Source organism: Marmota flaviventris, chromosome 16 (genome assembly GCF_047511675.1).
Source record: "Marmota flaviventris isolate mMarFla1 chromosome 16, mMarFla1.hap1, whole genome shotgun sequence".
Lineage (NCBI taxonomy): Eukaryota > Metazoa > Chordata > Mammalia > Rodentia > Sciuridae > Marmota > Marmota flaviventris.
Window position 1 is genome coordinate 40,104,703 of NC_092513.1, and position 27,850 is coordinate 40,132,552.

The 27,850-nt window shown below is 36.6% G+C and overlaps 1 protein-coding gene across 1 annotated transcript; it reads right to left on the reverse strand.

Annotated features, from left to right (window-relative positions):
* Dsg3 (desmoglein 3) lies at positions 1–27,850 on the reverse strand. Its single transcript, XM_027935635.2, has 16 exons — positions 27,803–27,850; positions 18,353–18,388; positions 17,708–17,839; positions 16,680–16,835; positions 16,095–16,239; positions 15,276–15,442; positions 14,317–14,445; positions 13,873–14,058; positions 11,546–11,817; positions 10,508–10,647; positions 9,153–9,380; positions 7,434–7,691; positions 5,095–5,234; positions 4,712–4,775; positions 3,121–3,368; positions 1–1,095 (listed from the first exon to the last, which is right to left on the reverse strand). The coding sequence occupies exons 1-16, from the start codon at positions 27,848–27,850 to the stop codon at positions 481–483; spliced, it is 2,964 nt and encodes a 987-aa protein (XP_027791436.2). The 3' UTR covers positions 1–480.

Consider the following 27,850-nt stretch of genomic DNA (forward strand, 5'->3'; position numbering starts at 1 on the left):
TTTATTCTGAGCAGCTCAAAATGCTTTGGCAAATGCCTTGAGATTCTGAAGTCATTAGTAATAATGTTCTTATATCATTAGTAATGATATAAGAAAAGGCAACAGAGACAAGAATCAGGACTCTTGACTCCAAGTGCTAATCCAGTGAACCACATTTCTGTTCAAAGTGATAAACACCTTTCTTTGGCAATGCAAGCATATACATTTAAAAGTGTTTAGGAAAATTTCCCACCCAATATGATCATAAGATTTTTGAAAAACATAAATGTTTACCACAATTTGAAAAATATTCCAGAATTAGGAGTGATGACACATCCTATTTGAGGTACGAACCAGAATATTTAAATTATAATCATGAACAGTTTATCAGAGTATCCAATAAATGCTAAATTCACACAATGTAGAGAGGTTTGCTGCTATTTTAAGAAATTTGGTCCAAATACTCAGATTCTTCCAGAACGTTATTCTGTTATGTGCTGATCATAGGTGGGAGCAAGGACTTTCTGTATAGAGCATATTGCATGACTCCCGTAGCTCCGTTGGGACAGCTATGTTGCCAGGAACACTGGAAAGGGGACAAATCACCCTTTCTGTCACTATTACATTTTGTGTGAGAAGTGGATCAAAGATTGCAGTGGTAGGTTGCACAAAGGATCCAGAAGCAGAGTAAGACTCCTTTACCAAATAGTTACCATGCTGCAGAGGGTCATGGATGGAAATGGCTGGTTGGACAGACCCAGAAGCGGACCAAGCAGAAACCCCTTGGCTACCAGACAGAGTCTGGCACCTGTCAAATCCTGGCTGCTGGACTTCCATGGTGCCACCACAGGAGTCAATGCCAGAACCCTTGTCTTTAGAGCATGGCTGAGCTTGTTTGGCTTCATCATCAATACCGAGGCTTATCTCTGCAAGTTTTTTAAATTTGGGGCCGAGGGAGTCCAAGAAACTGTCATCCAGATCATCAGCAATAAAACTGCAACAACCCAGGGAACCTATGGGAGAACCCGGGGCATCATCCACGCCTTCATTATCATAGATCAACAAACAGTCATTTGCTTCCTGGGTGTCTTCTTCCTCTGCACAGGCAAATGCTTTCTAAAGATGGAGAGGGAAAGAAAAAGACTTCTTAAAAAAAAGAAGAAGAAGAATTTTAAGGAAGATTCTTGAACAATCTATAACTGTTCACAGAACTCTAGGTTGGATTATGACTGCCCAAATTTGGTAATCCATAGAAGTTAAGAAATGTTTTTATATGAACAATATTATTATAGAAATTATCTGGGATTTGGATAATAACAGGGTTGACATTCCGTCAACATTGAGTCTAGCTTGGGCTTATGTTTTAGTTCTCAACTTTAAAGCCACTTGCAAGGATTTAGGTCTACATAGCAGATCTGTATGATGTCTGGAGGTTATCACCTGACTTCAAGTGAGGGCTTTGTGGATGCTTGTCTGTGTTGGGGTGGTGGCAGTGGAGGTCTCCTACTGTGCATGGAGACAGTGCTCACCCTGACAGATGCACAGATTCTACAATCCTTGCAGGAGCCTGACTTATAAATAAAATAAAAATACTCTAAAGTGTCCTCACTCAAAATAAGCACTTCCTGCCAACCTTGCCTCAAATATAGTGTCAGTCTTGCTGGGCACGGTGACACATGCCTGTAATCCCAGTGGCTCAGGAGGCTGAAGCAGGAGGATGGCCAGTTCAAAGCCAGCCTCAGCAACGGGAAGGCACTAAGCAGCTCAGTGAGACCCTGTCTCTAAATAAAATGTAAAATAGGACTGGGGATGTGGCTTAATGGTTGAGTGCCCCTGAGTTCAATGCCAGGTACCCCTCCACCCCCCAAAAATATATAGTGTCAGCCTTTATCTGCTATCAGAATCTATCAAGGTTCTGGTATCAAAAATCTAGGGGGAGGTTCCATCTAAACATGCCTCTTATCCACTAGCCTATGGTTACTGTCGGGGGTGCCCTGCGCATGAGCTAAGAACCCCGCCTCAGCCTTGGGTAAAGGGGGTATTGGACTGGCATCACATGCCACACGCTGTGGGAAGCAAGTGGCCTTTACCTCCAATTGGCAAGGAAATGCCTCAGCTCTAGGCTTGAGAGTTACCCAATGGGATTGGGCAACCCCCCTTTTGAAACACTATCCCCTGCCTTATTTGGGTGGAATATTCTACCCAATGTCTTTTCCCTAATAAATAGAGGGGTTCTGGGTGCACTTGCTCCCTTTCCAGCACCATCCAGCATAGAAGCTGACCCTTAAGGTCACAGAACAGTCCCACCTCGGCCTGAGAAACTCATGTCCATGTGTTGCGTGATTTCTTCTCTGTTTTCTTAGTGTTGCAGCCTGCTCCTCTGAACCCAGTTCATCTTGACAGCGCAGGCAGTTGGCGAGAAGTTACCAAACCAGGGGTAAGCAACCCACCCCCGAAAGCCCTCTCTGTTCCAGCACTCTTGTCCCTTTTCTGATTCATCTTTCCAGACATTCATTCCTCCAACCACTGATCTTCAATTCCATTCTTTCCTCTCCTTTGACTTTTGGGTCATTAATTCAGTGGTCGTTCAACTCTTCTTTTTTTTTTATAATTTATTTTTTTTAGTTGTTGATGGACCTTTATTTTATTCATTTTATTTATATGTGGTGCTGAGAATTGTGAGGCAAGTGCTCTACTACTGAGCCATAACCCCAGCCCTGCCGTTCAACTCTTTTGGCCATGGATTTCTTTGAAGAAATGCAAAGAGTACTATCAATCACTCTCAGGAAAATATATGTTCACATGTCTCAGCATGCTTTGTGGTACAGAAAAAGCAAAGCAAACTGCTTTGTATTCAGTGCTGGCATTCTCAAAATGAGAAAGAGTTTTGCCTTTCATTGTCTTTCCAGTTGGGAAAGGAGGGGACACTTGCCATATTTTCTTGGTTTTGGGCTATCTCCCCACTCTTCTTTTTGACTGGTGACCCAAGTTATCTGTATTATTTTGGCAAAAAGAAACCATTTTTTTTTTAACATTTTAACATGCCTTAAGAACAATGAATTACCCAACTGAGGTATATCATCAAGTAAAATCAAATGAAAATAAGATAAAAAAAAGCCACACAATTTGCCATCCAATTACCTGAGAAAAGTAGGACTCTAGGAAACTCATGTTCACGGCCCCATCAGTGTAGTCCTTATTGGTTCCCCCCGTGGAATGCCTTGTCCTCATTGTTACTGACTGTCCCGAAGAGTAGGTGACAAGTCCGGAGGCTGCTCCAAACCCTGTGGCAGCTCCGGATCCAGTAGCTGCTCCAAGCTTGGTTGTCATTTCCATTCCCGAAACTCCTTCCATGACTGTGCCTCCAGCATATGTATTTGTACAAACTTCTAAAAATAGGGGAGAAAAATTCTTTGACATCTCATGCTGTGAATTGTATTTTTATTTTTTTTGTGGGACCAGGGATTGAACCTAGGGCCTTGTGCATGCTAAGCAAGCACTCTACCAACTGAGCTATATCCCCAGTCCCTTATGTGAATTATATTTTTAAAAAAGTGATTTCTAATGTCCAGGAGCCATTGCTATGTAAAGCATGAATGTGGGAGAAAATACAATTATGTGATTAAAGGCTCCAAGAACACCCCAGAGTGTGTTATGTGACAGTAACATAAGAGGGGACATCAGCAGATGAAAAGGTTGAAACCCTAATTTAAAAAGTGTACAGAGGAAATAGATTTTTGATGACAATGGACAGAAATAGAAAAGTAAGACTGGGGATATAGCTCAGCTGGTAGAGTGCTTGCCTCACATGCAAAAGGCCCTGGGTTCAACACCAGCACCAAAACAAAAACAAAAACAAACAAAAGAAATAGAAAAGTAAGAAGAAAATACTTGGCAGATAGGCATGGAAAGCTTCTAAGGAAGTCCTTGTTTGTTCTCATGAAAAAGAAAAAATTGTAATGTGCAGTTATGTTGGCTCAGTTTGGAATCAAAGAGGAAATATATATATTATGCAATCATGTATATAGTTGATGCTAATTTGGTATTTTGGTGCCTAGAGAAATTTAATGCATTATGATTTTTCTGCCAGATAACTTTACATTATGATTTCATGCATTATTTTTTTTTCTAGAGAATTCTGAATATAGTTCTTGCTATGTCATTATAATGGGAGAAGCATATAAAGACTAGAGCAGCTGACAAAGGCAAACAATTACATATTTTGGGAATTATCATGCAGATTCTGTAGGCTGGACATTTAAAAACAATCTAATGCTAATATGGAAGAAAGAAGAAATTTTACTAGTAGGCCTCAGGTCTTACCTTCCTCTAACTTACATTGTAGTTGTGGAATTGAGATAATATGAATAAAATAGTCACTTGATAAAAACAAATAAATAAATTCAGTTATAAGATAACAAAGCTATCATGTTACGTTGTGACTGAATATAAGAATTAGTAATTGAGCTCAAAATAAATATACTGTTGGTTTGAAGGAAGGAAAAAGGGAAAACAGGATTGAGGATGTGTCCACAGGAGACTTTAATGGCTAATGTGACTGCGATTAAGAACAGACAGAAGTTGGGCTGTGGATACATAGATGTTGGTTACCTTTTCCTTTACATTAACATACACAAATTAATAAAGTAATTTTGAATGTGTCTCAGTTTTAAAAAAATCTTTCTCATTTAACCCGCTGTTGCTATCAAATAGACATTTGATGTTTACTCACCAGAACTTTCCATGAAATCTGCTCCATTGGCCGTTATAGCTGGTACACAAATATTTGTGATTTCCTGCAAATATTCAGGTTTTCAAAACATAAATACATTTAAAAGCAAAGTAGACTTTAGAGCAATACAGATGAAATGTGGTCCTTTGTTAATGGTAACATTTGTTAAGAGTACCAAATCCTTTTAGGAGTAACCTTATTTTTAGGATTTGACATCTAAAGAGCTAAAATCCTAAAAGATTCTTTCCATTACATCAGTGACTCACACTGGGGTCAAGAAATCTCTTCTTTTTGTACTCCTCTCCCCCCTTTTCTATATCAACATTAAATACATTTTTTTCTCTATGTGATTATGATACATATGTTACAAACAGAACCCCTACCTTGTCCTCAGGTTGGGCTCCTTCGATTCCCCACTGATGAATTGTCCCTTCAGAACCATCAGGAACTGGGATGAAACCACCTGTCACCCCTCCGATGGGAGTTGTCCCACAGGAACAGGTCAGCAGCAGAAGGGGGGCCACTAGTGAAAAACAAGACCAAATAATCAGAACATTTCGATTACTCAAACACCATTTGACATGACAACTGTCAGACATGTTACAAAGAAAATAAAAATTTTAAAATACTTAAGGAAAAATTCCTAATAAAAAGTAAAATTGATTTATACAGAATAAAATGTAGGGGCTGGGGTTGTGGCTCAGCGGTAGAGTACTTGCCTGGCATGTGTGAGGCACTGGGTTCGATTCTCAGCACCACATATAAATAAATAAAATAAAAGGTCTATCAACAACTAAAAAATATTAAAAAAAATAAAATGTAGTAAATTGAGCATGCTAGAATTTCAAATTATTACAAAATGGAAGGAGACAGGCCAGATCATTTCTCGTTGCAGGTATATTGTTGTTGAAGACACACTTTGTTTGATGAATGATAAAGGGGGGGTTGCTCAGTTCCTCAATCCTTTTCCTGCATATATTTTTTGATGATTGTGTTTCTTTGTACATATTGAGGCTAAATATATATTGTGTTAGGTGAATGTGGAGATGACTATGATACCTGAATGCCCAAGACTTTAGGTGGGTATGATATTGTTTTAGTAATTTGGTTTCTAATTGGTTCTTAGTAAATAGTACTTGATCAGCAAACACCTTAAGCACCTAGAGAGATGACTCTAACAAATGGTGATGAATGGATTCTTAATTGTGACTTGAGAATGAGTCCCTGGCTCAGAGGGTTTTTTAAAAAAAATATTTTTTTAGTTGTATTTGGACACAATACCTTTATTTTATTTACTTATTTTTTATGTGGTGCTGAGGATCGAACCCAGGGCCTTGGTCATGCCTAGATGAGCACTCTACTGCTGAGCCACAACCCCAGCCCTATAAAAATGATTTTCTTTTCTTTTATTTTTTAAGAATATTTATTTTTAGTTGTAGTTGGACACAATATCTTTATTTTATTTATTTATTTTTATGTGGTGCTGCGGATCGAACCCAGGGCCTTGCACATGATAGCTACAATCCCAGTCCAAAAAATGATTTTCTTAATTGAAAAAAAAAGTGATCTGAGGACATATTTGTTAAGTCTGAGTGATGGTTATATGTATGTTTTTAATAAAATTTTCTGTTCTTTTTTAGTGGTTTAATTGATTCCATAAATCAAAAGAAATTTAAAAGAAGGAATTGAAGTAGAAAGTATCATCATGAAAATTTAGCCCTAAATATCTATGACTCTATAATAAATTGGGGTAGTTATTGTGAATGGATCAAGGATTTCTCTTATTTATACATGAATTTGTCACAAAATTCTTTTAAATAGTGACCTCTTACTGTTTGATTCACAGGATTTTGATTTGAATGAAAATTTCCAGAAATCTGTCTGCTGAATAAAATAAATTTTAATTTTATTAAAAAATAATACATATGTGTAGCTTCCCTAAATGTGTTCAATATACTTAACCCTTAAGTCTTAAAATGATATATATTCAGGTAGTTAGCTCTTTCTTTGAGGAAATGCTGGATTAAACAATAACTTCTCAGAGCCATGCTCTTTTAATGCACATTGTAAAGCTCAAAGTCTATGACAGGCCTGTTTATTTCCCCTAAGTTTGTTTGACTAGGGTTTTCTTTCTATTTTAGAATCTCATGGGACTTGAATATGGAGAAGCATCTTAGAAAGTGCTGGGGCTGGGGATACTGGTCAGAGCTGGAGTGTTAACAAGGCCCTGGGTGATCTTCAACACTGCAAAGAGAAAAAAAAAAAAAAAAAAAAAACCACAAAGAAGATAAAGAGGAAAAAAATGCACCATGCTTATGGCCCATGAATATTACTGGCAGTAGGAAGAGAATCTTCTTGATTTTTTGTTTATTTTTCAATGTTGGGGTTTGAACACTAGGCCTCATGCATGCTAGGCAAGTGTTCTACCACTGAGCTACATACATCCCCAGCTTCATGATTTCTTTTTCTCCCTCTTGATTCTCCTGTGCTATTCTAAATGTCTGCATATATGAGTTTCTTTGCTATGTTCATATAGATTGATAGCAAGTGACAAGTTAAACTTTCCAGATTCTTTCCAAAAGAATGCCATTTCCTCCCAGCTATGCGTATAAAATGATTTGAGAATGGCTCTTCTCACATTGCACAGAAGAGCACGGGAAACACAAAGTCTTTGCAAGTATTGCCACCCTAGTGGACACAGAGCTAGGCGGTGGATACTCACACAGCAACATCAAGAGTCCAAGGAGGAGCAAGCCAATGGCATCAGGTCCCAGTCTTGAGGGCCCATTTCTGTACGTGGGCTTAGGTTCTTTGTCTATGGTAGAAGTTCCACAGACATCCCTGTTGTCACAGTCACAGACTGTCAGAGTCAAGATCTCTGGTGTGTCACATTGCCTGTCCTGATTGTCCGTAATTATGAGGGGAATTCTGTACACTCCAGGAGACATCTTTTGCTGGGCTCTCAGGAGAGCAGAGGTACCTGTAGAGAAAGCCATGCAATCAATAGTAAGAACAAGTATATTCCTTTCTTAAAACGACTTATTTTTGATAACAGTGCTAGAATGCTTTACTGGCACAAACAGAGGGCTGATGTGAACGGAGCAGCAATGAGGGGCTCTAAGAGATCAATTGGGTAAATCTGTCTACATGCCTTCTTGTCCTCTCTGACCCAGACACCCCGTTGTTCCTCACCATGAAGACTCAATCTTGCTCTGCTTTTCTCACCAGAGGATAGGAGATGAGCATGATGCAAATATTAGGCTCCTATACCATGGCATTACTACTTTCCTGTATGTCTACACTCAGATGCATGTGGCCTTCTGAGTGTACGCCTTCCCCTGAACTCCATGTTCTTGGGTCTGCCTCATCAACAGTGAACTTCAGCTTTGGCTGCTGCTACTGCACCTGCTCCTCCTAGTTCTCATTCCAGGAGATGATGGCCTGTTCGATGGGATTCCCAGGGGTGTCACCTATTGCCTGACTCCTGAGCACCAGTTGTTCCCTAGTCTCCATGGCAACATTGCCCCTTTCTAAGTGGGATCCCATAGCAGTGCTGCTGTTTGAATCACTCTTGACCTCTCCATGTTCTGTCACATTGGGTCTTGTTCACCCTGTCCAACCATGGTTGCCCTGCCCAGACTCAACTGAGCTGGTTTCCTGTGCTGGCCCTCTCTTAGTGGCATCTTTAGTGACTATGTATCAGGTAAACTCATTTTGAGCCAAATGCTATATGTGTAGTTTGGAGCTAGATCTTTAACCAGCATCAGAAAGGCCCAAGGGCAGAAGGTGACACAGAACAAAATCTTTTTGACTCTGGTGATGGCTGTAATCTATGACTATAGGACACCACGGACCATGTCCATGAAAGGAGGCAGGACTGGTGTGGGTAAGAGCTAAGGAAAGTGAGTGAGTTTACAAGGGATCTGAAATGGACTGATGACCAAAATAAAATTCCCCAAAGGAACAGATTTTTATTAAGTCTAACATCTATATATATAAGACTTCTGGAAGACAGAAAATGTAAAATGAGCACAGTAAAGATTAGGAGAAAAGGAATAAATATTCTCCATTGGCTAGTGGGTTTTTCCAGTGCTTCCTGTCTGCTTACTGCCAGCCCCATTAGGAAAACCTTATGTATGGAGAGATATAGACATTTCTCTGAAAAAAAAATAGATGCCTGACCCTATTTTTTTTTCTACTGTGGAGGTAGAAATAAACACACTAGAAATATAAAAGTTATTCAATAAAAACCAGAAAATTTTAAGTGGTGCTAACATTTTATCTTACTATTTCTTTTCTGAAGTGAGAGGTCACATCTTTATAACAAAGATTTTTTTTTTAATAATTCTTGGAAACCTGCTCTCCAATGAATTCTCATACTCTTCTGGAAACGTAAAGAAGTGCAACTTTTATTTATGGAAGCAACTTTCCTCTTACTCACCATTGAGTGCTGTGATAGTCCAAACAACTGGCAACTTCTGCAGTTTCTTTTCCAGTGAAAATGTGTAGGGACCAGGGTATCTGTCCCTTTGCAGGTTTTGAGCAGAGACAACCACAGAAGGTGAGGGACCACAGACTTCGTCCTTCTCCAGGACCACTGGTGGACAATTTTCATTAAAACTGGGTACTTTAACATGCACGGTGCCTGTGGAAGTTTTACCTGTGTATTCTGTAAGAATAACATTTTAAAGTTAAAGAAGTATATCAAATAAATTTGTACCAAAAAGAAGAGAATCGTTCAAAGTTTCTCTTCGTGCAGGTAAATCAGTGTATCTTCTCATGAGAAATTATATTTGTTACTGTCAGAAGTAAAGAGATGTCGTCTTATTTCTACAGCTCACAAAAAACAACTTGAAATTTACCAAATTGCCCAGTGTCTCTAAAGAGTAGCATGGCCTATTAATTTAAGATGCTCAAAAGCAAAATCTATATGGTGTCAAGTTTACTGACTACAAATGAGATCAACACAATAATAGCTTTTAAAGCTATGTTGGTTTCATTTGCAATCAGTGTGTGAAAGATTTCTACTTCTAAAGCTTGAGCCAAAGTAAATTAAAAAAATGATTTATTTTTATTATCTAAAATATAAAATTTATATTTTATATTTATCAGAGAAAAATTTAAAATCTTGATAATTGAAAACAACAGAATAAATATCTCTTGATGGTGAGATTATTAGTCATGTCTGCTGTTACTCTTAATGCTTTTTGCAGTTTCCCCAGTAGTGTGTGTGTGTGTGTGTGTGTGTGTGTGTTTATATATATATATATATATTTTATAAATAAATAAATTTTGGGGCAGGGGTTCTATTTTGGTGTTGCTTATTACATTGGCCAAAAAAAATTTTATTCTTGAGGAAACACAAAATCAATGAGTATTATTTTAAAACATTTCATTAAAAGAAGTCTTATTGTTCAATGATATGCATAGAAGGTCTCTGTGGGTAACACACAGACTTTACTTTTGAGTTGAGCTTCCCTACTAGGTTTTCCATAGGAAACTGTATTGATTCTCTGAAACCCAGAAGTTTCTGTAGGTGAAAAATTCCTCCCTCAACCACAGGAAGGTCAGAGGGAACAAACAGAATCAGTGGTGACACAAACTCCACTGAGCAGCTGAAATTCTCAGTCTTTCTCTTAGAATAGGTTATCTAAGACTTTGAAGTCCACAGCCTCTGAAATAATGATCTTTATCTAGTGACAAAGGAAGTATGTGAAATGATTACAATCAACAAGTCACAAAGAAATGTGAACTGCACAAGCATTTCTCTAAAATCTATTGGAATATTTTTCTTACCATCTATGGCCAGAACCTCAGCTGTGATTGTGTTGTTAATGATGAAAGTAGAATCCCGGTCAATGTTTTTGACAAATTTGATTTCAGCCGTTTTTGAATCAATAGTTAGCAGACCACCATAATTATGACCCATGACATATCTGTTTTATAATAGAAAAAACAATAGTTTTCTTTCAGACTTGAAATGTTGTTTAATAAAAATGACTCATTTATATTTAATATATTTATGCTTAATATAAAACTTTGAAGTATAGGCTTATAAAAAGTTTCAGAAAATTATCATGACATGCGTGAACCATATTTTGTAATCCTTATGTATAAATTAGCCTGGTTACTCAATTTAAACACCTGTGTCCTTGTTTTTTTTATTTTTTAAAAATTAATTAATTTATTTCAATTAGGTATATATGACAGCAGAATGGATTTTGATTCACTGTACACAACTGCAGCACAACTTTTCATTTCTCTAGTTGTACATGATGTAGTGTCGCACCATATGTGCAGTCATACAAGTACCTACAGTAATGATGGCCATCTCAATCTGCCATCTTTCTTGCCCCCATACCCTCTCCCTTTCTCTCCTACCCTTTTGCCTTGTTCTTTATAATATAGCCATTGCATCATACTCTGATATTTTAGGCATTTATACCTTTGTATATTCCTTGGAATCATGTGCAATCATGTTTTATATGATTGAAGTGTAGTGTTCTGATGAATTTCTAATCTTCTCTAAGACTCAACTGGAAGTCTCTGTGAAACCTCTTCTTGATCTCTCTTGATGGACTAGGGTATTCACTTCTACTTTATACTTATTTCTGTTCTTAGCACAGTTTAGTCTAATAATTTATTTTTATTCTAATATTTATTCTAATTAAATATTATTCTAATATTTCTGCATGTCTCTTCTCAAGTTATCCAGGTCCTTATCTTCATCACTTTTGTATATTTTTGGCACATGATTGTCTGTGTATTATGTTGGGGTGGTTTATAGATTAAAGCTAGACCTAGGAATAACACGATTTCATAAAATAGTCTTACCTGACAGAGGAGGCAGCTTTGCCAGTGTCTTCATCAGTGGCTTGATATGTTCCCAGGACATAACCAATCAGTTTTTTACTACTTATGCCTTTTTGCACAGTGAATATCTTTGAAGAAGGGCGGAATGAAATTCCTTCTTTGACATTTACGACCTGGACTGTGACTGGGATTGACTGAACTCGATATTGAGAGACTATGGACCGGTGGAATTCGGCTTTGTTTTTGACAGCAATACCAAATTGCATGCTTTGCATTTGTTCATAATCGAGAGGCTGGAGAGAAAATAAAATTCGAAGGAAGGAAGTGTCACAAACACAATCCGACAAACCTAGCAGAGGACAGAGAGCTTGATGCGAGAGAAAAGATATAGGATTCTACATCATGAGATTCATTTTGGTAACTGATATTTACAAAGCAGGATCCCTCCGTTTAGGCTAGCAAAACATTACTGTAGTCTTTTTAGGTTGTGAGGTACAGGGGAAAGAATCCTAAATTTGCTGTAGTAACAGAGTGTGAATCTGGGTTCTGCTATTTAAGTGCTGTGTGGCTCAGGGCACAATACTCACGTTCTCTGAACCTCAAGTTTTCACATCTAAAAACAAACCTTATCTCATCAGGTTGTGAAGACTGAAGCTGTCTAGCTAGAGGCAGCAAGGCCAGGAAGGAGGACAGGTGGGAGGAAGGTTGAGGGGAGTGATATTTTAAAGGATGTTCTACTCAGTCAGGTGTTTGGCTGTGTGTTGTCAGGAAATGTCACAGTTCAAGGGAAAGACCCAGGTTTCTAGTTTGGGAGACTGAACAACACCCATACACGAAATAGGGAACATCTCATTCCCAGGCAGTGCTAGAAGTTTATAATAGAACACTTTCAAGTGGGGATGGCTGTGGCACAGTATGAAAAGTAAAGTCATAAGGAACAGTTTGCAAATCTTCTAGCAGTTCCCTTGTTAAGGGCCTGGGGAACATTGTGAATCTGTCATTCCACTGGACTTAAGGAGTTAAATAAGAAAGCTCCCATATGGCCCAAAGTCCTGTCAAAGAATGTCACCAGATTGTCTTTATTTTTTCTGGTTTATACTATATCCAGGCAGAAATATCCTTGTGTGTCACAGGGAAGCCTCTTAAATGCAAGCTTTACACAGTTATCTATTTTTTTTTATCTTGAAGGTTTTGTTCATCCATTCCTAATTTCTAGACACTGTGGTTTTTTTTCTCCAATCATTACAGCTGCGGCATTTAAACCAGGTTGACAAACGTGCAAGCCACAATTGTGTGTATTCTCATCCCTTCCTAACTTCAACTTGATTGCAGATAAAGAATTTCATTAATGGAAGAAATGTGCTTTGCTCTCTTGAGCTGAAAGCATGCCCGCCCATACGTGTTGTTAGGCAGTAGCCATCAATGAGTGGTGAAATGCAAGGGAAGGTCCTAAAGTGTTCTTTAAGTTTCTTTAGGGTCCTTCTTTAAACTATCTTAAGAAATCAAATGGTGGCAGTTAATCTGTAGAAAAAAATGCAAGGAGCTATTTTTAAAATGTGTCACAAGAAAAGATTTAATGGGACTGACTCTTGACAAGGTCCACTGAGGTCAATGTGAAATTAGGAATTATAGCTATAAGTGTCTTCATCTGTCTGGGAAGGAAGATTTCTTTAGCGTGCAGGCACACAAGGTAAATTCTGACCAGCTCTTGACCCCAGTGACACCTTAACATGGGATTGACTTGTAGATGAAGCCCCCCTAAATAGGATGACCCCTATGACAATTTTGAAGAGGACCAACTAAGGTCAAAAACTCCAAGTGAGAAGGAGGAGTTGAACACCTGATTGGCAAAGAGTACAGAAGGTGGTCCCCAGCTCTCCTGGTCAACATCAAACAGTAATGAACTTGGAGACAGCTTTTCTCCTTTGTCATTCTCTGCGTGGAGACAGCCCACTCTCTCTCTCTCGGACATGCTTCCTGCTTAAGCTTCACTTGCTTTTACTTTACTTTCACCGATAATAAAGTTTTCTTGCATGGCTTTTGGTGTCTGACTTTAAGGTTTCTTGCGTCAGAACGCAAGAACCGAGGTTTGGAGTTTCGGCTCCCTGCTTTCCTGGGACACGTGAACTCTGTAAAGTAGGAAGGCTTAGAAGGAAATAAACCAGCATGTTAAGAGAGACTGTCTTTAGGAATGACCCTGTCACGGGATTTTTAAAAGTCTGTCTACTTTTATGCATTTTCTGTTGTGTATAATGAAGTGGCATTATTATTAATAAAGTTTGTTTGCAGAAGTGATGATTTTGGTCAGTTCTGAGGATTTCTACCCATGAAGGCAACTCAGGCTTTACCTTAACCACCTTCAGGATGCCTTCGTTGGTTGTGGGATCAGTTTCTATTTCAAACCATTTCCCTTCATTTCCAGAGGTAAAGAAATACACGGCCAGCCAATTATCTGTGTACTCTTCATCCCAGTCTGTCACTTGAAACCGAAGCAAGTTCGAATTTAAAGCATTTTCTTCAATACGTGCCCAATACTGAAAAAGAGAAAAGCAGGATTTAAGAATCACATTGCTAGATTTGACCTATAAGGATTATAGTTATTTTAAATGGCATTAGTCATTACCTCTCAAATTATGTATTGCCTTCCTTCTAGATCCCAAATATTTTCATGAAGCTTATTTTTAAAGGAAAGCTCAGAAACTTTAAGAGCCAACAAGTAGGCAAATACTGCATTGGGATGGCAAAGTATTAAATAAATGTCAACACAATTCTTGAAGGAATAATGGGTTTACCTGAGATTCTGTAAACGTTGGGAAGTTATCGTTGACATCTTTCACTTTAATATTACATTTACATTGAGTCGACAGCCCTTCACCATCTCTGTCTGCACCACTCACAACCAGACTGTAGCTGCTAACTTGCTGAATTTGGAAAAAAAAAATAAAGACGTATTATCAATCTTCTAAGAATGTGAAAGGCCGTTACTTTCTTTCCACGGATAAGCCAGTGGAGACATTGAAGTTCATGGTCCCTGGATCACAAGCACTATTAGCTCTTCTTGAAAAAGGAAGTTTGTAGGGCTAGAACAGTTCCCATTTTTGTAAACTTCTGATGTCATTGAGTCTGGTGGAATGATGATGTGAGAAAAGCTCATTTATGGGGCTTCTCTGCTAGTCTACTGGGAAAACCATTTGCATGAAAGCAATATGGGATCTGACATGGCAGCCTGTGTCATGGAGGCAGATGTGGTGGTGGGAGGGGATGGAAAGAAAAGCCGAAGGAGACTCTTTGGTATAAACATCAGAGAAGGCTTGATTCCAGATAGAAATATCTTCCTCCATCTAAGAGATTTCCTTTCTCCATTTTCTGAGAAATTGGCCACGTGCTTCCTTTGTGCATGTAAGCCAATGGCTTCTTTTTTAAAAATATTTATTTATTGACACAATACCTTTTATTTATTTTTATGTGGTGCACACATAGCAAAGGAAGTTACAATGGCTTCTTTTACTGTCATTTTAACTTCCTTTGCTATGTGTAGGGTGCATTTGATTGTGCAGCAGGTCACAGGTACACATTTCATACCACCAGATTCACACTCAAGAAGGCAAACCATGTCCCTAGGTTGCTCTGGTAAGTGCTGGCACATTCTTTTCCTTTGTCTTTTAATTCTCAGTTAAAATAGAGTCACCTCTCTTGGGTTTCTTAAAATCAAATTCTTTATTTTTACATGCTTCCAAGTGACTTTCTTTACCTCTCGATCAAGAGAATTGGTCAAAGTTCGGACTTCTCCAGTATTTCTGCTTATGAGAAACATGGACATGCTTGAAGGTTCCTGGGAGACAATTTTGAAGGCAATTTTCGAGTTCAGATTGTTTGGTTCATCTGCGTCTGTAGCATTCAGTATCATCACCAGTGAGTCTGCAAATATAGGAAAATATTCATGAAAGCATATGTAAAGATTGACATTATGTTCAAATTAAATATTCAACACAGTTTCACTTTGTTTTTTTTTTTAATATTTTAAAAACCACCCATACACTCAAAAAACTTGCATATCACTTGTGATAGCTTTCTCTCTTAACTAGATAGAACTTGCTGTTTTCCATAAAAACCCTCTGATTTTCCTAAGCCCTGGTTTTGTGGCAGTTGAGACCATTTTCTGTATTGATTTCTTCCCTTAATGGATGGTCTTATATTTCTCCCCCTTCCCCAAGTTATCCAAATAATGCAAGTATGTCTCTGCCCCTTATAACCTAAAAAAAGCTTAGATCATGCATTCAGGCTGCCTGAGGATGCCCCCTCAGCTTTGCGACTTCCTGATACTCATGTAAATTACGTATGAAGAATAAAATACTATCAACCTTATAACAGGACTACAATCTAGAAACACAATGGTGCTGGGTAATCAGGTGAACTACAACATTTACAAAGAAACAAACAAATTATCTTGATTTTTTTTAATTACTGAGGAAACTAAGAGAAATACTTGTTTTCTATGAATGACACCATAGTGATACTTGTATTTGAAAAGCAGATTAATTAGAAGTGGTAGATAGCATAAAAGACTTACTTGAAGCACTATTTTCTTCAATTTCACCCTGGAATATACTTTGTGAAAACACTGGAGGATTATCATTAATATCTAAAATTTTGACCGTTAGTATAAGTGGTTTTTCTACATCTTTTCCTAAGGCATTTAGAGCTCGACATGTGATCTAGAAACAGAAGGAAAATGTTCATTATTACTCTACAAACTTAGGTTGCATATTATTAGAACTTGTATACATAAAGTCTCTGCTGGCATGTACAGAATTTTTGTGCAAAGAAGAAAAATACTTCCCTAAACGGTAGACAAAATGGAAAAAGATGCCTACTCTTGCCATGGGGCAAATTGTCCCTTCCTCCAGGCTAACGTGTCTCCCAGCAGGACAAAGCTCCTGGCAGGCTGTGTGCTGGAGTCTGGCCCTCACTCTTGTTCTCCATTTAGGTATTCCTTCAGGTGCACAAACCATCAGTGGACGCTCTTGGTAGGGGAACTAATGTTACTTGTTATTGAATTGACTCATGTACTCATAAATTCACCAGTAGAAGAGCCACCTTCTAAAGCCAGGAAGTACAGGGAGAATGTAGACTGATGTTGAAGACACAAACTTACCAGGAAGCTTGGTGTTTTCTCTCGATCAACTATGGATGTTATGTTAATATCACCAGTGTTTGGGTCAACAACAAAGATTCCAAAGGGGGACTGATCAATTCCAACTCCAGAAATTCGGTAGGTTATTTTCTGGGTTGCTTGAAAATCTGAAGAAATCTGCAAACAAAAATAACCCGCTGTTGATAAGGTGATGATCATCCCTCAGGTCTTTTCCTCCCCTCTGCCTTCCTTTCCCTCCATAGTTCAGTCACCTGTTTCCTTAGTCCACTTTCTGATACTGTGGCATTTACTTTTTGTCTTATCAGGTAGTAGGAATAGGAAATAAAGTCAAGTAGTTGCTTCTGCAGACCAGCATGGACCAATATGTGCTCATCATTGTGACTTTTAGAATATTTACTCAGATTGTGGCCACAACGGTGACAGTAAAATGTTAAGAGAAGGTCAAAGGCACTTAAAAAAGCCAATTGACAAGGCTAGGTCCCTCCTTACCTGATAACATTAGAAAAAGAAAGATTTTTTTTAGCTTAAAGAGGACGAAATGGAGAGGAAGAAAGAGAAAAGAATTATATAGTAGGTGTTGAAAATATGCATTAAAATTATTTGTTTGTTAAGTTTTAAAATGGGGGCTATTTAAAATGTGTACACAAAGTTAGAACAGTATAATGAACTTGATACATTTCAGCACTCACCTTCACCAATTATCCATACATGGCTAATCCGATGTTTACCACCAACCATATTTCTAATTGTCTTATCTCTATTTTTTTTTCTTTATTTATTAAATCTGGATCCAAATAAGCTTAAACACTAAAATTAGTCAGTATGTCTCTTAATTCCATTTTGTAATTCTAGAAGCCAGAGTTCCTTCATTTTTCTTTCTAATTTTTATGTTATTATAATTATTGTACTTTTTTGTTGGATATTCTAGTTCTTTTGTTTTATGGACATTGGGATCTCTATATTATTTTAATTTACATGTAATGCATTTATTTAAAAAAAATTCACATGTCTCTGCTGATATGATTTACCTTGGCAATTGGGTTTCTTTTTGAGTTGTCTTCTCCTTCTCTGCAGGGTTTGGCAAATTTCACCCATTCACGTTTGTGTCTTCTTCTGGTTTGTTGCATTGCTGTCTCGTCTTCTTCATGTTGTCCTTTTGTCTTATGCAAAAAGGAATTTCATTTTTTAATGCACATTGTTGGCAATTTTTACTTTGAATATTGATTATGAACACCTGTGTTGAGGAATGCCCTATGTTTCAAGGTAACTAAGACTGTTAGATGTTCAATTTGCTCAACCCAATATTTTAAGGAAAAAAATTAAGTAACTAAAATAATTACAAAGTTATATGACTTCCAATATTAGCATTTTAATCATATTTTATATTTTTTAAAGGCTTCACAATATCTAAGTGTTTTAGATTCATAGGATTTGACCTGTTGGGTTGTTTAAGGCGAAGAAGAAAGAATGCATGACATAAATCAAAAGAATAATATTAAAGATGATCTTTTTCTAAGTATTGTTGGTGTGGTCACTAGAATTTTAATTTCATGTATTTTCACAATTAAATTATCAAATGATTTTAAACATTAAATACTCATCTTTCCTAAATACAATTTTAAGTTTTAATATTAAACTTGTATTTAAATTGCAAAAAAGTTTTCATACTTTACCTCTATTCGCAATTCTCCATGAACCAACACCACCACCTGTAGACATTTAAATAGAGTCAAATTATATGAGTTCTTAAAATAAGTAATTATATACAATGAATTATCCTAATTATTTCATTTTCTTGTTCATGTTATAGTTTGTTTCCATTTTTTAAAAAGTAGTTTTGGAGAGGTGGTATTTAAAGCATAAATTCCCACCATGAAAAGGAATGCTGCTTTCAATGTAAACAAGTTCTTCCATTTCTTTAACCTGACTACAGAATTTTAGTAATGTAAGAAGGACTTTGCAAAACTATACTAACAACCAGTTGCAGCAACCAGATATTCTATTGTGGCTGTTCTCTGAACAGTTCCCAGAAGCTATGGAAGGTATTTCTTCTTTTTTTCTTTTATTTGTTTTAATTAGTTATACATGACACCAGAATGCATTTCGGTTCATTGTATATAAATGGAGCACAGCTTTTCATTTCTCTGGTAGTATATGATGTAGAGTTGCACCATATGTGCAGTCATGCATGTACCTAGGGTAATGATGTCCATCTCATTCCACCATCTTTCCTACCCTTATGTCCCCTCTTCCCCTCTCTCCTTTGCTCAATTGAAGTTATAGATAAGCATCCACTTATCAGGGAGAACATTCGGCCAACTCAAAGTGGATCAAGGACCTAGGAATTAGACCAGAGACCCTGCAACTAATATAAGAGAAACTAGACCCAAATCTTCATCATGTCGGATTAGATCCTGACTTCCTTAACAAGACTCCTAAAGCGCAATAAGTAAAGAATTAATAAATGGGATGGATTCAAACTAAAAAGCTTCTTCTCAGCAAGGATACAATCAACAATGTGAAGAAAGAAATCACAGAGTGGGAAAATATCTTTATTATATGCACATCAAATAGAGCACTAATTTCCAGGATATATAAAGAACTCAAAAACTCAACACCAAAAGAATAAGTAACCCAGTCAATAAATGGGCTAAGGAAATGAACAGATACTTCACAGAAGGAAATATAAAATTGGTCAACAAATATATGAAAAAATGTTCAACTTCATTAGTAATTAGAGAAATGCAAATCAAAACTAATATTTCATCTCACTCCAGTCAGAATGGCAATTATCAAGAATACAAGCAACAATAAGTGTTGGCAAGGATGCTGAGAAAAGGTACACTCGTACATTGCTGGTGGCACTGCAAACTGGTGCAACCACTCTGAAAAGCACTGTGAGGATTCCTTAAAAAAATCTTGGAAGGGAACCACCATTTGACCCAGCTATCCCACTCCTTAGTCTATACCCAAAGGACTTAAAATCAGCATACTCTAGTGACACAGCCACATCAATGGTTATAGCAGGTCAATTCACGGTAGCTAAACTGTGGAACCAACCTAGATGCCCTTCAGGAGATGACTGAATAAAGAAACTGTGGTACATATACATAATGGAATATTACTCAGCTTTAAAAGAGAATAAAATCATGGCATTTGCAGGTAAATGGATGGAGTTGGAGAATATCATGCTAAGTGAAATAAGCCAATTCCAAAAACCAAAGGCCAAATGTTCTCCCTGATAAGTGGAAGGCATTGTTTCGGGAAACAAGTAAGAAAGTGGTCATAGAAGCTGATTAAAGACCATCACCTATCCAATGGCTTGCAAAAGCAAACCATATTAGCTTAAGTTATAGAACAGTTTCTTTAGCTGTACAAGAGTCAAAAGAGTATAATGGAATTACTGAAGTCAGGCAAACTGCTCCCACTCTCAAGAGCATATGGGACCATCACATGTACAATTTTCCATATTGCTTACCACCAGGGATTCATCCCTCTTTCCCCTCCACTTAAATATTACTCATCTGTTAAGGTCTGTGTTCAAATTCTAAAATGCTCCATTAAACTCTTTTTACTGATGTCTCCTTTTTTGAGTTTGTGCAACTCACATTCTATACCATGCAAGTTAGCATTTTGGTTTATCATGATTTATTATTTTTTTTTACTGTTCTATGTGCATTAAAAAATTTCTCTGTTAAGCCAAGAGAATTGCAAATTTTCAAATTCCGTGCTTTTATCTTACTATTTTTTCCTTCAGCAGATGTTTAACCATTATTTGGTGATCCACTGATTATGTGACCTAAAGAGAATTTGGTAGGAAAATGACTGTGGAAAACCAATCAGAAGAAAAAAAAAAAGAAGACTAGTAATAGTAGCTAATGTTCATTATGTGACTTTATTAATTTTATTCGTAAAGCTTTACCCTTACTATCTTGTTTAATATTTGCAGAAGTCAGTGTGGAAGGAGATTCTATTGTTATAATCCTTATTTTATGGATGAAGAAAGGCAGCCATGAGAGAATGAATAATTTGCTCCAGCCACTGGCCCTGGTAGAGTCAGGATTTGAACCTCAGCAGCCTGACCTCAGAGTATGTACATCAGCACTAAACTAGATTCTAACCAAAGTTGGCAGAAATACATAGGAAAAAACAAAAAACAAGCAAAAAAAAACTAGTAGTGGGAAGAAAGTTACATGATAGTCAATTTAGGTTTCTATATGGCTAAAGGCTAGGGTTGCTCCTGAAACAACATAAATTTATTACATTTTTTATTTTTTTATTTTCAAAGGTTATAATGAAAGGGCAAGTCCAAGTCTGAACCAAAGGATTAATCATGTCAATCTTAGGATGTCCAGACTCTTCCATTCTAAACCTTTCAACTGAAACTCTGGTTTCAAAGAGTGTGTGTTCAAATTTTCCTGAAAAAGAATCATTATAACATGTCTCAAAATGATTTTTACAACATCGTTGTTCTTTATTAGCAAGGTAGTGATTGAACAACTCCTTCCTCAGATCATAAGTGGAGAGACTCAGCCACACGTGAGGGGAAGATGAGCCAGGCACATTGGCCTTTACAGGAAAATCAGAGTCATCCAGAAAATATGAATCACGTCTGTCCCAGCCCCAGAGAGGAGGATTCTTCTAGTAGGCAGTAAAGAACAATTTATATTTTCCTGGGAAGCAAAAGAGATACAAAGCCCAAACTATGCACAATTAACATTATAGACAGATGTTTATTTATTTATTTTTCTATGTTTTTCTAGAATCAGAGTGCTGAGAAAGGTTATTCTAAGTCTTTACTCTTTCCTGTATTTTTTTTTTAAAGTCAGATCACCAAGAATGTCTCTAATTTTATGAAACATTGCAAAACTGTGATGCTTTTGTTTTTTTCTTTTTGCTTTTAGGAATAAAAGGTAGTTGGTAAGACACGTTTCTGAATATTGCTATGCTCCTCAGATATTAGAAATCTAATCACAGTCTCATATTGTTTAGAATAGTATTTTCTAAAAAATATTATTATGAACAATGTTATTTTTAGTTAACAAATACTTATACAATGGGTAATTATTTAAGTTAAATTGTTAATATAATTAATTTTATTAAACAATTTATAAAATTATTTATAAAATAAGTTGTGTAAACTTTTTACATACAATGTTGTTTGAAATAAGTATACGTGTGGAATAGCTAAATTGAGCTAATAAATAAAATATATAGTTTCCTGACAACGTAAATCAATTAAGTTTTCTCTTTTCATAACATGGATTGGAAGTACCAATGTGGAAAAGTATTTCTTATCTTGAGAAATTCTGTACCTTTCTTTTTCACTTTTGTTTCCTGATTATTTGTAAATTTTGATTATATGATTTTTAGAGTACTGATACAGACTAAATAATTTGGTATAGATAGGAATTTAAGTACATATAAGCAAACCTGATCAGTAAGAAAACATATAAATAAAGTAATTTAATATTCATGTACCCTATTTGCTAGTGAGCATAATATCATTATTAATGTTTCAATTGAATTTAAGGATATGGGTGGCTAGATTTTTATAGACCGTTTGTAATGACACCTGATATTTTACTTGGTTAGGCCAAGATTTTGACTAGAATTACCTCAGACTTTAGTGTGAGGATTATTAGATTATGATCAGATGCAGGAGGCTAGTCCAGCTGGGCTGAGCCATGACCACTCTTTCCTTTTATTTTATTAATGTATTTGCATAAAAAGTCCTGAAATCCACATATGATGGTGGTTTTATTTCTATAATTGGTCAGAAACAGTGATTGTGAGTGTATCAGATCACAGAGATGGTTCCATACACAACTGATGAATAAATTATATATACACAATTTGGAAGATGTGAGTGCTTCATCTTTCCTGATTTCTCCCTGAACAGATGCTCCTCAACTTATGTTGGAATGATGTCCTGATACACCCACTGTAAGTTGAAGATATCATTAAGTTGTATATACATTTAATACAGCCACCTCACTGAACACCATGGCTTATCCTAGACCACCTTAAAGATGGTTGGAGCACTTACATTAGCCTACATTTGGGAAATTGTCTATTTCAAAGCCTGCTGTATAATTAAGTATTGTATGCCTCATGTAATTTATTGAATTCTATACTGAAAGGGAAAAACAGGATGGTGGTATGGGTGTGCTTTCTCACCAACATAAATTGAAAATTCACGAGTTGAACTATCATTAATTGGACTTATCTGCATTGAATTTTTCAAATTTAAGAACCCCCAAACATTCTAATAAACTTTGTTTCCATCAAGACAAATTATTTTAATGAATCAAAATTATATATGTTCATTACTTAGAAACTATTTACTTTGGATAATTCAAATTTCCAATAACAGATTTGTAAATTCAATTAAATTAGAAAGTTGAACTTTGCATTATGATGGAGATACTAAGAAAATCAAATACCCTTAGATATACACAAACATTCCTTTAGAATGCTGTTCAGGATGCCGCCTAGTGTGGCAAAGCAAAACTGGACCCCGATCCTGAATTTGAATCCCAGTTCCAGCCCTGTACCAATTGTAAAACTTGGGGACATTACTTCATCCTCTGTTTCCTCATCTGTAATATAGGTATCTTACTGCCCTTAAACTTGTGAGACTTTAAAAAATTAATTGATAGCCCTAGCCCATCCTGGCCCATAGTAAGTGCTTAATAACTGTTAAACAGAACCAGGTGTGATGGTGCATGACTGTATTCCCAGCAGCTTGGGAGGCTGAGGCAGGAGGATCCCAACTTCAAAGCCAGCCTCAGCAAGTTAGTGAGGCCCTAAGCAACTTAATGAGATCCTGTCTCAAAATAAAAAGTAAAAAGGGCTAGGGATGTGACTCAGTGGTTAAGTGCCCTGGGTTCAATCCCTGATATGCCCGCCCCCAAAAGACACTTTTGTCACTAAACCAAACCAAAACAAAATGGAAGGGGGGAAAAAAGCATAGAAGAGCTACTTTGACTAATATGGGTCATCTCTGACAAGGCGCATAGGAACACTTTCTTTCTTGAGCAAAGAGAGCTCCACTACACAACTGTGTAGGTTGTTCCTTGCACAACTCCAGGGGGTACTGTTCCCACTGTCGTTTATGGGAACTCCTACTGGAGTTGTGCAATGCACAACCTGGACAGCTGCCCAGCAGACCTGTAGGAAAAACGTGTGTATTAGATAGAGTCAGTTTTTTTTTAATCATATAATTATGGATAGTAACCAATTGTCTATATAATTTTCTTGTGATGAGTTTCCCAAAACAAGCTCTCACCCTAGGCTAGCAGATTGATTCTTTACCGGGAAGAAATGGCCAAAGGCTAAGAGGTTTATGAGAAATCTCATAGGCTCTGTGTGTTCTAGTTCCAGATGAAAACCAGTTTCAGGTATGAAGCAAGTGGGAGTGCTAATTGGTAGAAGTAATCACATCTTTCCTGACTCTGCCCAAGTCAGGCAGGGCCGGGCAGAATCCGTTGACAAGGTTATCCTTATTTTAGAGTCTTAACTTTTGGAAAAGTTCTGTAGGAAACTTATCTTCATATACTTATTAGTACTGAAAACAATTGTTTTATTAGTTAAGAAAAGATTTTCCTTTTGTTAAAATGGGCCATTTAGCCTAAAACCCTTTTTCTAAAAATTTAATTTTTGAATGTTTTATGGAAAAGGTGGTTGAAGATCTTTCTCCTGTATTTAGAACACGATCTACTCTGAACTTGATGCTTAGATTCCTTCTGTGTCTTTAAAACAACTGTATTAAAAATCTTTGGGTTTCAAACATCTCTATTAATTTTGCAGTGAGTAAAGCTTTATGTAATATAATAACATGAAATCAGATGGCTCATTATTCAAATATTTACAGGAATGCTAGATGACAAAATGTGTTTTGGATATTTGTGAACTGCAAAACAGTGAACAATGGTTTCCATTGAAGACAGAACTTTTAAGAGGTTTGTCTCTTAAAAGAGTCTTTTTATCTCTGAGGGTAAAGCATTTTCAACTACAAATCTTTTCCTAAAATTGTTTATCATTTTGTATTATGTGAAATATCAGACAAGCATAAGAAATAAAAAATAAGACTTTTTTTTTTTTTAAAAAAAAGAATAAGCAGGTATTCTTCATGCCTTCCCCTTCCAAATAATTAATTCAGAAGACAATAGCTGAAATTTTGTGAAAAGTTTCACATTTGAAAATATCCTTTTTCCCCGTATCATTTAAAATATAGCTATTATTTTTTTTCTGTCAAATTTCAAAAATATTAATTTCATAATTAATTTAAAAATTTGGTGGTTTTTAAAAATATCTGAAGACAATATTGAGAAGATGTCAGGAATTATCACTATTACTACAATATTACAAATGATAAATATTAGATTCTTACAAAGCAATTTATATTTCTCATAGCACTTTTTTTGCACACTTTCTGCTTTATTCTCACTATGGCCATTTTAAGTCATCAGAGGGTGGGGTACATTATTCTTACTTGACAGTTGTGGCCACCAGGCGTGGAATGAGTCAGTGGAACAGCTATAGATCCAAGCCAATGACTTAGTTGCTCTATCTCACCTTACTAAGCCACCCTTGTAAGGTCATTGAATGGCAGAATTTCAAAACCTCCAGATATGTCTTCCAGACTTCAGACCCCACCCTTCAACAACAAAAGGTGAGCGTTCTCACTCAACAGTGCTTTTGAGAACATTGCTTTTTTCCCATAACCACACTATTTCAAAACTTTGGGTGGTTCCCCATTTCTGAAAGGATTACGTTCACCTTCACAGAATGTACTTTTCAACCTCACCTTCATCTACCTTTCCAATTCATGTCCGGATTCTTCAACACAAATTTTTATTCCAGTCAAGCTGTTGGGTCCATTGCCTCTAGGCAAATACCATAATTATTCCTGTCTTTGCTTATGTTGGTCTGAAAACAGAAGATATCTTTCTTGGACCCATCTCCACTTATCACATCTCAAATCTCAATGAATTCATGGAACCTTATTTACCACCCTCACTCCTGACTGACACTGCCTTCCACTAATAACATTCATAGTAGGCCAGTACTGTCTAATAGGAATGTAATGAGAGGCACAAAGGCCAGCCAGTCGAATAATTTTAAAATTTCTGATAGTCACATTAAAAAAATTCAAAATGAATTTTAACAATATATTTACTTAAATGACTATATCTGAGATGCTATCATTTAACTGTTATCAAGAAAAAAATATTTGTTATGTATTTTACATCCTTTTATCATACCGAGTCTTTAAATTATGATGTGTATTGCACACTTATAAACACCTCTCACTTCAAACCAACCACATTTCTAGTGCTTAATACCCACATGTGGCTAGTGGCTACCATATTGGTCAGGTCAGGTCTGGATCACTAATTTTAATATTTTGTGTGAAGTTATACTATTGTTTAAATTGGTGTATGTGTGTGTGTGTGTGTGAAATTTTCCTGGGTGGAGAAAAATGTCTTCCATATCACAGTTTCCCCCATGTCACTAGCATTATAAGAGAACTGAAAGACGTTTAGGCCTTATTCAATCATTTATTCATTCTGCCAACAACTTTGTGTCCTCTGTAAGAAAGTTATTAAAGATGAAGCAACAACCCTGTTGTAAGAATTTCACAGTCACTGTAGGAAAAGAGAGGTGACTAGAAGTCAAAGCTCTCCTAAGCCATGGTGAGCCAACTCTACATTCTTATCACAACACTCTTCTGACATCCCTGGCCACATGACCCCTGACTTCTTGAGCTTTGTCCCTAACTTGGACATCTGGTTGATCAGGCTACCTGCAGTTCAGTCCAGAAATTTCCTATCTGAAAAGGTGGAACAGCCATGCAGCTATCACATTCTCTTTACAATATTCTTGGGTCAGAAAAATTCACTAGATACCCAAAGCAGTTACATTGTCATAATAGAAAGAGTCTTAGGAAGGGATGGCATTCATTTTCTGACTGTACCTTGTCTTGAGAGGGAAGGCTGGGGATTCTACCACATAAGGCATTCTGTTAGATAACTTGTAGTTTTTAGAAAGTTTTTTTTTCTTGAGATCAATTTCCCTGTAACTTCTGGAAGTTCATTTATTTCAATCTTTTGAGATGAGGAAATGAAATGAGCTGATGCCTAGGCCAATCACACTTACCATGGACAAAGCGGAATTAGCATTAGGAATCTTTCGATATTCATTTATGGTTATTTTGCTCTTTGGCGGTCTTCATGTAGCTGATAATGCTATGAAATATCTTTTTTTTCCTTATTAATACAATATAGTTAAGGTATAAACCAGCCTGTAACATCTAGGCTCCTGTTTTGCTACTTAGATTTCACTTCTCTTTTAGACCACACTCTATCAAACTTTCTCAATCATCACAAATATTACTCTCCTGAACATTTTTACATTATACAATGATTCATGTCTTCCCTGCCCCCTGCAAAAGGATGGATATGATTTGCACACGGTGGCTAAACATAGAAACTGATTTCTTAATAATCCCCCAACTTCTCTAAAAGCAAAATCACTTTGATTTTAAGTCAACAGTCCAGCGCCTCACACATGCTAGGTGGGTGCTCTACCACCTAGCCACAACCCCAGCCCCAGTCTTCAACTATTTTAAAAACATGTCAGGTACTAAAGTCCAGGCATGTAGAGATCTTAGTCATATGCTTTAGAAGAGACACGTAATCTTGGAAAATAGAAGGGATTCTCGTGTGTTTTACTTTGTGTGTTAAAAAAAAAAAAGAATAAGAGCATTACTTTGAGGAAAATGAATGTACTGTGAAAAATATCATTGGAGATTAGGTCTACTTAATTGGTTAACTTAAGAAATACTGAATGGTTACTTTAAAATCCAAAAATGGTTACTCGAAATTCCTTTCTGGTTTACTTTTCTTTGTAAAATACAACATTGAAAAAAAAAAAACACAAAAAACAAAAGGAGGCAATTGAAAATTTTGGCAGTTTCATTTTATAACCTTTAGTTCCATTGTTTTTGTTTAAGAATTTGATAATAGTGATTTAGCAATCAAATGTAATGTACTCTAGCAAGAAAGGGAACAAGGAAAGTTGGTGATTATTATCAGAAAAAATAAGACAGGACTTACCATTAAAACGGCCAGAGCCCCTGTGGTTCTGGGGAAAAGCCAAGCCAT

Excerpts from the sequence above, each read along its gene's own strand:
- Dsg3 (XM_027935635.2), bottom strand. The coding sequence starts at position 27,850 with ATGGCTTGGCTTTTCCCCAGAACCACAGGGGCTCTGGCCGTTTTAATG. Across the intron at positions 4,776-5,094 it reads GAGCCCAACCTGAGGACAAG|GAAATCACAAATATTTGTGT; the intron begins GTAGGGGTTCTG and ends GAATATTTGCAG. Across the intron at positions 1,096-3,120 it reads TAGAGTCCTACTTTTCTCAG|AAAGCATTTGCCTGTGCAGA; the intron begins GTAATTGGATGG and ends CTCCATCTTTAG.